Source organism: Centroberyx affinis, unplaced genomic scaffold (genome assembly GCF_046629955.1).
Source record: "Centroberyx affinis isolate AG114_WGS23_722 - 3 ecotype Tasmania unplaced genomic scaffold, CSIRO-AGI_Caff_v1 ptg002873l_1, whole genome shotgun sequence".
In the NCBI taxonomy this organism is placed as follows: Eukaryota; Metazoa; Chordata; class Actinopteri; order Beryciformes; family Berycidae; genus Centroberyx; species Centroberyx affinis.
This window is the reverse complement of record NW_027281006.1, coordinates 113274-124926: the sequence shown is the minus strand read 5'-3', so window position 1 is coordinate 124926 and position 11653 is coordinate 113274. Positions and strand designations below refer to the sequence as shown.

Sequence of the window (11653 nt, the reverse complement as noted above, 5' to 3'; positions counted from 1 at the left end):
ACAGCAAGACATACACCACAACACGTATTGATAAAAGACACATTTAAATGAAAAGGCTGCAGATTAAATGACCAGGAGAAAGAGCATATGGGGTGGAAAGTCTATCTGTTACACTAAACAGGTTAGGGCACATGGAATAAATAGAAATTCAGTCTGTTTGATTTAGTTTGTGGTTGCAGCCTGAAGGGCGTGGCTCGGATTTTCCCCTCAGTGAGTAACTGGGCCGGTCTATGATCATCTCAATTTTGTGTAGGACCCGTAATCTGCTGTCATTCATGCTGTTTGCCACTTCCACAATACGGTTGAGTCGATTTTTGTTTTTCACACTCGGGTTTACAAACCAGGCCACTTGAGTGTGAGAACTGCTTTCATAAAAGGTGTAGAACAAATGTAATTTTAAGTTAAAAGGAATCAATAGTGTATCACAGTTTACCCAGTTTTTTTTTTTTTGTGTCATTCATAGTCTTTATAATTGAACAAATTCATGTCAGGAACCAGGAACCACACTCATTAAATCTCAGTGGCAACAGTGGGTTCTCATGCAATATTCATATTAACTACAGTCACAGATATATAAGGAAAATGATACTTGTGAATAAAACTCATAACAAAACACCAGACTTTTGGACTATTGGGACTTTATTGAAAATCAAACAGCAGTACAAAAGGAATGAATCAGCAGTGCAGCTGAATTTGACATTCATTTCAGTAATCCAAACCAGAACATATTCTGAGCATCCCTATTCATTCTCTACATGTTCAGAAACTCAACAAAGAGCAAAACTACCACATCCCTAAATTCATTTAAGTAATCAAAAATCAAAACATACCTTAAGCATTCCTATTCATTATCTATGTGTTTAGAAACTTAAAAAGAGGAAAACTCCCACATCCCAACCTACTTTAAATTAAGATACATCAAAATGTTTAAATGACAGAAATGAAGCAATAAATTCTCCCTTAATTCAGCAAAACATCAAATGTACAAATTAATTATTCTTTCTTAGACTTGATTTTTGGGTGGGAGAATACAATTCAACAAGAGCTGTAGCTTTTACCACACTTTGCATAAAAGAAATATATCATCAAAATATTTACATAACTGGAAAATCAATCTTAGACTGACTTCTTTTTGGCCAAATAAGCACTGGGTGTGTTTGTGTGTGGGCACGTGTCTGTGTGTGTGTGTGGGCACGTGTCTGTGTGTGTGTGTGTGTGTGTGTGTGTGTGTGTGTGTGTGTGTGTCCCCACTGGCTGCAGGGTTTCAGTGGATGTGATGTTAACTCCAGGATCAGGTTCAATGTGTGCCTGCTAGTCAGGACTCCACCTCAGTGTGTGCGTGTGTGTGTGTGTGTGTGTGGGTGTGTGTGTGTGTGTGTGTGTGTGTGTGTGTGTGTGTGTGCATGCAACTGTATTATCAACTTGAAATTCCAGCATGGGATAATTCCCAGGGAAAACCTTTACAATAAAATCACACTATATGTTTAACTATTGTGGATTTGTGTTACATGAATACTCAAACCTAGAAATCAAAACCCAATCAAACCATTTGTGTCTCACATTCCTCCCCTTAAACTCATTGCCAAGTTTTTCCAAAAGCAGATTTTTCCATAAGCAAAAAGTTGCTATTTTGTGAGCAGAGATCTTAAAAACCTCAATAGTCGCCCTAATGTGTTTTACTTTTATGTGAGCTGACATTTTATCACAGGAACTAAATGGTGGAAATCTCATTTTACAGTAAAAATTTCTGTAAGTTGTAAATGGTTTAGGAGGGTTTCTGTTAAGAGGAATGAGTATTGACAGTATGAGCTAACATTTGTAAATGAATTCATAATCAATTAGTACATCCATCCCTCTCATTAAGAATATGAATTGAATTTATAAAGGTATAACAGATGTTTAGTTAAGAATTGACACCTGTCTTACAGAGTTTAGAATCAGGATTGAGGTCGTTTTCTTAATAGAATCCAGTCATGTTTGTAAAATTATCTCTGTATTTTTATGAAGAAAATGCTTTTTCTTTTCAATTTTGTGTCTTAATAACCCAATAAGTAATCAGCTATTTAAGTATGTATGATGTTACTGTTTTTTTCTGTATGTGCACCGGATTACTGAATTTTTTTGTAATCTGAAACTCCCCAACCATGATTATAATGATTTATGAATGATTAATAACCCACTTATTCCCAGTTTATAGATGGAAGGGTGAGAGTGACAGCGTCTCTTCTGGCTCCAGTTGCTCAAATTCTTTTTTGGTGAGTAAATCAATGCAAATTTTAAATCTCAAATTTCAATAAAACAAGTTTTGTTAATGTGCACTTTTGTTGCAAATTAGAAACAACTGCTGCAATTTATCTTGATGCCTGTAATTTACTGGAGTTCACCATCCTCTTCTTATCTCCACTGGTCGCCTGTCAAGACAGATTAACAGACAGACAAGGTGAAATATTGAACTTATTATTGTTCACACTGTGCAGACTATTTGCTTTCATATTGTATGGGATATTAATTTATGCATCAAAAGATAACATTTAGATATAGAGTGATGCAATGTGCTTTTTTGTGCATCAGAATTAGGATAAAAACTCAACGCCAACTGTTTTCTGTAATTATACTGAAACACTGAGTGAGAAAATGTTTTATCAGAAAGGCTTTTTGAATCCTCACCAGCAGCTGGATGTGGATTAAAACTCTAAATTGTGTTTTCGTCTCAAGGAAATCAATGATTTAGGAAAGACAGAATATCTGCTTATATATTTGTGAGTATGCACAAATAATATTCAGTACAGTAGTCATGTACATGCACATCTGCACAGAATAGTTAACTTTTTTTTTTTTTATTAAACCTTTATTTAACATACTCACTGTGTTCTCACATGATGAGGCACTCACTGCGGTGTGTTAGTAGGAACACATTCAGTAGACGAAGTCTCCGAAGCTACAAAAAGTCGACAAAGTAAAATAATTTAACTTGAAAAGAACAGCAATAATGTAAGAAACAGAACTGGACATGAGAGATTAGTGATTGATTACTAATGCCTGGCCTTAATTCTGCCATGTCCTTTATAAGTACAAACCATGCAAGCAACAGATCCAAATATTACACATTACAGTACAGTAGATGCCAAAAACAATCAAAGGAAAACTTACTGTTAGCAGGTTTGAACCCTGAAATACAGACAAGAGGTTACATTATTACTCAGTGGCAGATTACAAATTAAGATATATGAAATGAAACACACAATTATGTTACATGTATGAATCACTATTATTAGATATGTCATTTCTATTAAGGTGATATATACATTTTATGGCCGTTGCATTACCAGAAGCACCACACATAAAATATGAAGTTATGGAACAATAACACTAAAACCGCCACAAGCATGTATGCTAAATCCTATGCTAGAGGAGTAAAAATATCTTTATGAGGAGTAGAAAACTCTGCGTCCCTCACCATTATTGTTCCTTCTCCAGATGAAGACTCCAGCGATGCAGATTGCCAGGAGGAGCAGCAGTCCTGCAACGACTCCAATGACAAGAGCAGTACTGATCCCTGAAGGAGAACATGGAACCAAAACAGAGCATTCAGACTTTGTCACATAACACTGGATGGATCAGATTATGTTTTTGTTCCACTTCAGTATTTTAAGTATAGAGAGGAGGTCATGTGAATCAGACAAACAAGAGAGACACCTAATGTGTTTTAGTGAACCGACCGGCAGGTTTGGTTGCCTTCAATATTCTCATGGAGTTAGAAACTGTCTGGTTGACCAGATGGTGGGATGGTAAACAATACTGAGCCCAAATTTACCCCCAAGGAGGAGTAAACTATGGAGCTATCAGGGAACACCATACAGTACATAGAAACTACACTGCATGAGAAACTGGAACTGGAACTAAATAGGAACCATATAAAAAATCTGGTGAGAAGTTTAATTGAATATGCTCATTTGGATATATAAAACTGATAAAAACGTCACCTAACAATTTCTGATTTCTAAAGAAGCAAAAAAAAAAAATCAAGATGACTTCCAAAAACCAAACTGAACTGGATGACAGAAAACAAAATGACAACAAAACCACAACAAGGAGAGAAACGGTCCAGTACAGAACACCAGAAACAAAACACATGAACTGTTAGGTGTAAGAAGTAAACTAAATGTGTCTCTCCTCCTCCATCAGCTCTGATCCCAGTCTTACCCGGGTTGTTGGTCTTGATCACTGCTGGGTCCAGTTTGGTGACGATGTCTTTCTTGACACCAGAGAGCTGAAACACACACTCGTACTTCCCCCAGTCTTCAGGTTTGACTGATGAAACGTCCAGCTGAACGCTCATCTGGAAGGTTCCATCTTGGTTGGGGAGGATCTCTCCCTTGTCCATGTGGTCCTGAAGCTCCTCTCCATCTCTCCTCCAGAACAACATGACTCTGTCAGGGTAGAAACCTGTAGCGTGGCAGCTGACTGGAGAGGAGTGAGTCTTCTGGAGGAGAGACACAGAGGGACGCACTGGAGAGAGAGAGAGAGAGGGAGAGAAAGATGGAGGGAGAAAGTGAGGGAGACAGAGAGAGGAAGGAGTGGAGAGAGGGGGTGAGTGTTTGGGAGAAACGGGACGGGGGGGAGGAGGGAGGGAGGAAGTAAGAGAGAGAGTGGGAGAGAGAGGGAGGCAGGAGGAGAGAGAGAAGGAGAGAAAGAGGGAGGAGTGGAGAGAGAATGGGGGAGTGGTGGGGGATGAAGAGGGAGAGTGGGTGAGAGACAGAGAGAGATGGTGAGAGGGGGAGGGGAGGAGAGAGGGAGAGAGAAAAAGAGAGGGAGAGGTAGGAAAGGGGGGAGAGAGGGAAAGAGAAAGAGAGGGATGTTGGGAAGAGGGAGAGAAAGGGGGGGCGAGACAGAGAGATGGTGATAGAGGGAGGGGTGGGAGAGAGAGAGGGAGAGAAAAAGAGAGACGAGGAGAAAGAGGGGGAGAGAGGGGGGAGGGAGAGAGAAAGGGAGAGAGAGTGAGATGGAGACCAGACAGAAACGGGGAGAGTGAGAGAAAGAGAGAGACAAAGAGGGAGAGAGAGAGGTAGAGAAAGGGAGAGGGAAAAAGAGAAAAAGGAAAAAGAGAGAGGGGGAGGGCGAGAGAGAGAGGGACAGAAAGACAAAAAACAGATGTGTGTAAACTCAAAAATCATTACAGTTACATGTACAGTGGGTCTCTATATGTTGGTTCATATTCACTGTAATGTTACTGTACATTAGAAACAGAAGAGACAGATGAACGTTGTTGTGTTCATGAAACTACATCAGGTCATGTGACTCTACCTGTTCTCTGCAGAGTGCTCTTCCCATAGTCCACATACTTCTTCAGCCAATCAATGCACTCCTTGGTGAAGTAGTTCTGTAAGTATGCGAATCTAGCTTTCTCATTATCCCACTTCTGTTTGGTGATGACAGCCTGTGAATTTGGCGCGGTCCATGTCAGTGTCTTCAGGTCCAATGCTATGAAGTCTTCTCCATCATAGCCAAACTGATAGTTTCCATTAACTTCTCCAGTCACATCATCCCATTCACAGCCATACATGTTCTGGAAAATGTGGACACCTGAGAGAGAGACAGAGACAGAGACTGAAGTAAAACAGACTGAGATCCTAGCACAGTCAGCTATCAGTTGTTGATCACATCTTCACCACAGAGACACACTGATCCACAGACACCAAAACAGAGGATCTACACCTACTGCTGTTACTGGCTGGATGGAAGCCGCTCACAGCCAAACATAATGTGGACAGTGTGGACGGCTCAGAGAGAGACAGAGAGGCAGAGACTGCTGTAAAACAGAGTGAGATCCTAACACAGTCAGTATCCTCTCTTTACCACAGAGACCAACAGACAGTTTATCTACACTGTTGAAGGTAGAGGCTTCATGTGAGCTGAAGGAACACACACACACACACACACACACACACACACACTGAGGTGGAGTCCTGACTAGCAGACACACACTGAACCTGGTCCTGGAGTTAACATCACATCCACTGAAACCCTGCAGCCAGTGGATCAGTCCCACAATATCCTCTTCCTAGGAGAAACTACAGAAGCTCACTAGACTGTCCTGAGGCTGGTCTAGAAGCTTCCACTGAAGGAGAGTTTCAGCCTAGGATTAGTCACTAGGCTAGACCTGGTCAGCCAGGACAGTGAGTCTGTTCAGTAGTGTGTTACTACAACTGGTCAGAATAAGGCAGAGACCAGCAGGACCATTATGGAGACTGGGAGGCAGTCTGTCTGTCCTGATTGGTCCATCCATCCATCAATCATTCCATACAATCAACAACTATTTCCACCTGCAGATGTTGGCTTGGTGCCGCCTACTGGGACGGACCAACACACTGTGGTCAGTAGAGTTATTATCATCTAATGTGTTTCTACTGCTGGAGATTTATTATGGGATGGACCAACACACTGTGGTCAGTAGAGTTATTATCATCCAATGTGTTTCTACTGCTGGAGATTTATTATGGGATGGACCAACACACTGTGGTCAGTAGAGTTATTATGATCTAATGTGTTTCTACTGCTGGAGATTTATTATGGGATGGACCAACACACTGTGGTCAGTAGAGTTATTATCATCCAATGTGTTTCTACTGCTGGAGATTTATTATGGGATGGACCAACACACTGTGGTCAGTAGAGTTATTATCATCTAATGTGTTTCTACTGCTGGAGATTTATTATGGGATGGACCAACACACTGTGGTCAGTAGAGTAGAGTTAATATAATATAATCTGTAGTTCTACTATATATTTATTATGGGATGGACACAGTAGAGTTGGGTGTTAAACTTTTTCAACCTGTGACCTGGATGAGAAATTTAACATCTTGTCCTGTCAGCAGGTTTATTAAAACATGCTGCTAACTGTCATATGGGACCCAGCAGAAGCAGCCTGTGTCCAGTTTACAGTCCAGCACCGTAGTTTGAGAAACCAGCCAGTAATGTTATTCTATCAGCTGTGTGTTGTGAACCTGTTGTGATAAACAGGTTTCTACAGTAGAGTTATTATGGAGCGACTCACTGTGGGCAGTTCAGTAGAGTTATTCTAATCTGATCTAGTGGAGATAAACTGTTAATAATCTCTGTTGGTTATTATGGGATGGACAGAAACACTGTATCAGTACAGCAGACTAGCATCCAGTAGTCTCAGTCTTAGTAATGTGTGTGTTGAGTCTGACTGTGTGTTTCAGTCAGGTGTGTGAATGAAGAAAACCCTCAGTATCAAACAGTTGAATCTGTGTGAATAAAACACTGTTGATGGGTGAAGGCTGACCTATGATGTGTGTGTGTGTGTGTGTGTGTGTGTGTGTGTGTGTGTGTTTGCACCCATATGTGTGTGTGCACAGTATAACACTACACACTCATATGTGCTGCATCTCTGTCAGTTGAATTTAACACTGACAGCTGTGTGAATGTTTTCAACACTGTTTATGCTGAATGACAGTAGAGTTACTGTACATTAGAGTCTGATAGAATGTTCTGTTTTAAATGTGACTGTATGTCTGTGTGTGTGTGTGTGTGTGTGTGTGTGTGAGAGAGAGAGAGAGAGAGAGAGAGAGAGAGAGAGAGGTTGTGTGTGTTTTGTCCATGTATGAGAGAGAGAGTGTGTGTCTCTGCTTGTGTATGTGAGAGAGGGAAAGAGAGTAAGTGTGTGTGTGCGTGTGTGTGTGTGTGTGTGTGTGTGTGTGTGTGTGTGATGGAAGCTACATCTCTATACTTTACAATAAACCAGGATGAAAAACATTTCAGCAGTAGAAAGTGAAACATAAACAAACCTCCAGTTTGGTTAAAACGGCCCTTCACAGTCTCAATGTCGACTTTGCGGACCTGCTGGGCATTAATCAACCCCCCAGTGTTCCTGTCCCAGTACTGTGGATCTCCTGCTGTTGCCTCCTTCATCCAGTCCTGTTTGGGTTCTGCTCTCTTGGTGTTGCTGTCATAGTGAACCATCTGAACTTCATCAACCAACCCAACAGCCACAAACTCTGGGAAGTTTGGGACTCCAGAGGATGCAGTGTAGAAATACTTCAGGGAGTGAGTCACTGTGGGACAAACAGTTAAAAGTAAGGAACTCAGGTTTCTGAATTATACATTTTTTTTTAAATTCATTTTTATACTAACAATGTGTGATCGCTTGTCAATTCCCCGAGCACAACAGAGAATTTCAATTTCTGTTCAATAAATATGGGACAATAAATAAATAAACAAATAAATAAATAAATAAAAACAACTGTGTCTTGAGGAAAGAGTAATATATGGACAGTTTTCATTAATTTTTATAAAGGGTTAGTATTCATTCACACAGACACACAGGATTTATACTTGCCAGAAATTTAAGGTTATTTCAATCCAATCCACTATCACATTTTTTGGAAAATGTCATGTAATATAATCTTGAAATTCATTAGTCATTATTTCAAAAACACAGTTTATCCTGTCCGCAAAAACAAATTTATTTTCTTAACGTCACGAATGATTTTGATAGTAATCCATAATGTGCTTTAATTTCATGCCTGTCGCCATTTTGGCAGAGCAAGGGTCATTTTCTTTTTTTCAAATTCTGGGCTGAAACTCATCTACTTTTACGTTTGGTGTTCCTACAGATATTTACATCTAAATCCTTCATTAATACACAAGAAGTATCAATTATTAGTATGCCAGACATTACATAGACATATTCTGACATATTAATAACAGAGATATATTAATATTAGACATATTCTGACCACTAAGATATTCGCCTGAAATTTAAACTCACCTAGCATACTGATAAAAAAAAATGGATTGCATTTTACATTTTGCATGTTTTTATTGCATCACTATCAGTGTGATCTAATATTCCCAACATATCCAGGTGATGTTTTTATATCTAAGTATAAAATAGAGTCGGCAGCTTTCAGTAATATATTTGAAATAATGTCAAAATATCATGTAATTTTGACAATTATGTTAATTGTATTATTTATTCACATTAAATTCATCATATTGGTGATTATCAGTATAGAAGGAAGCTGCTTGGGTTCCGCTGACATTAATATCTATGGACACAGCGCCCTCAAATGGCTTTTGTTGGTTTAGAAAACATAAATAAATAAATAAAAAATACTGAGGATCTAACTAAGCTAGTGGTAAGTGAACACATTGTCTGATGAAATAATATTAAAGTAAGCTGAGTGATGCGTCTAAAGAGTGTGATAATTTATTAATTGAATCAACACGCTATAGCCTATAGAAAAAAAAAATTCTAATATACATACACATCCATTCTCCCTTTTAATTAGCTATAATACGAAGATTAAATCAAAACTTATTCACGACTTAACCAACACTAATTTAACAAAGAAAGCCAGATGTGAATATAATGCAGCTTAATGTGATATCAGCCTACGCAGTAACTAAATCAAACTGCAGTTATAACAACTACATGTTTAATATTTTAAATGTGATCTTACCTGGAGATGCAACGTGACAGAAGAGCAGCAACAGAATAAACTCCTTCATCTTGTTTTGTTGTAGTAGCTAAAGAAAATGAATAAATGGTCCGCTGGTTGAAACTTTGCCTCCGGTCCGCAGATCGTCTCCTTCTCTAATGTCTGGATCAGGAGACTCAGTCAGTCTAAAAGCCTCACAGTCACAACGGGGCTGTACAAGAGACACATTCTGACCAATGGAAATTCAGAAAAGGCTGTTACGTCATGGGTTACTAGGCTAAATTGAAGAATTTAGGTTGTTAGTTGAAAGTGAAACTAAACTGAAGCAGAGCGATAGAGTCTAGCTGAATAGATTTCTAGACAAATAAGATTACAAGCAATTTATATTCCCTAGAGTGATCATATAGAATAGAGAAATGCCTGGTAAAGATATATGAGCCAGGGAGAAAAGATGGAAAAAATGTGGTTTTAAATATTAAAGAAACTAAACAAACGTTAAAGCAGCTATTTAAAATCTGTTGGATTATAATGATTGATTACCTATCAGTTGTTGCTTTATCAAGAGGTTTGACTCGTTTCAAAGCTAAAATCTTTGCCTGCTCATTTGATTTAGTTGAAATCAGAAGGTGGGATCATTGTTCACCAGTCTGCTGATGTCTCATGTTTCAGTTTGTGTTGACAGAGTTCATTAATATCCAGAGAGGCTGGTTGTATTTTCCATTTAGCTGCTGAGTGTCAGTCAGAGCTTGAGTCTTGGTTCCTCATCACCTCCAACATGTTCCACTGAGAACACAAACACCAAAACACAGAAGCATCAACATCAGCATCAGTCCTGTTCTGGACCGGCCCGGCTTTCACTTTGACCGGCTCCTGATCAAAACACACTGCAGATCTGTTACAGGGCCAAGAAGGCCTTTAACACTGGACTAGGCTCTGAGTTCAAACAGTAAAACACACGGTTTTCCTCAGCGGGTTTAGCCTTGAAACAATTCAACATATCGATATTTATGAATGAAAATCCCCTTAACCTGACCGGCGTTGTCTACAGACGATGTTGTTCTCAAACTGCAGCGGTTCTCGTCACAGGGAGGGATGAGCACAGAGTATTAATGTGATAGTAATGTGATAATAATCTCACTAATCTCTGTAGAGAAAGTCTCTTTTTCTGTGACTGTGAGTAAGTGTTGTGAGAGTCTGTTTTATCACTGAGTTAGTTGTTCACACTCTGTTCATGTTCTGGAGTGAGATGGAGGGAATGTTTTAAGGAATACTGGAGGCTCCATTGAAATTAAATGTAAAGATTTCAGTTCGTATTTTGAAAGCAGTGTGAACTCAGTGAACTTCATAATTAATCTCATGATACTGATTGGTAAATTTCACATCCACAAGTCTAAATTTTCTAGATCCTTCCCCAAATTTCAATGTGTTTTTGATTAATACAGTCTCTTGAATATGTAACTAGTGAGAAAAGTGTCTCTACTGTTAATTATTACAACAAGCTATTTCACAATGTATCTAATTTGGATTAATGCTGTCCTTGTTTTTCAATTTTATGTATTTTTTAAGTTTGTTTGTCATTTTTAAATAGTAAATCTACAATGTCTGAATGTTGTAAAAAAAAAAAAAAAAAAAAGTTTCTCATTGAGTTTACATTACAGAGGCATCAGCAGTGTCACAGCGCCCCCTCTGGACAGATTATGTATCTCCCTCTGAACTGAGAAATGACCTGATGAGGATGTCACGTGACTTTCTGTCGGTCTCTAAATTATCAACCTGATAAATGATCATTATAATCTGTGACTCGGGTCCCTGGAAGTGTTTGTGTATTCATCAAGGTACCAGAAGGTTAATTTGGTGTTCTTTTATGGACCCACTATCTACTGAAATATAAAAAAGACCTTCTGCATGATATTCTTTGTCATATGAATGCATGAACAATCCTTTTTAGGTTATAAAACTATGATCCACAAATACACAACACACAAATAAGCAGAAAAACAACTCTGAATTAGGTTTTAAGAAACATTTTATTCATTAATAAAACCCTATTTTGTACACACACACACACACACCCTCTTGCACGCATACACACACACACACTCTCTTTCTCTCTCTCCCTCTCTCTCTCTCTCACACACACACACATTCTTTCTCTCTCACTCTCTCTCTCTCTCTCTCTCTCTCACA

The 11653-nt window shown here is 38.9% G+C and overlaps 1 protein-coding gene across 1 annotated transcript; it reads right to left on the bottom strand.

Annotated features, from left to right (window-relative positions):
• Positions 1–619: 619 nt before the first annotated feature.
• On the bottom strand, positions 620–9646 carry LOC139658349 (BOLA class I histocompatibility antigen, alpha chain BL3-7-like). The gene is made up of 8 exons (XM_071536456.1): positions 9488–9646; positions 7811–8077; positions 5305–5583; positions 4204–4509; positions 3458–3556; positions 3151–3168; positions 2866–2938; positions 620–2411 (listed from the first exon to the last, which is right to left on the bottom strand). Exons 1-7 carry the CDS (start codon positions 9534–9536, stop codon positions 2889–2891), a joined length of 1068 nt encoding a protein of 355 aa, XP_071392557.1. The 5' UTR covers positions 9537–9646; the 3' UTR covers positions 620–2411; positions 2866–2888.
• Between the last annotated feature and the right edge of the window lie 2007 nt (positions 9647–11653).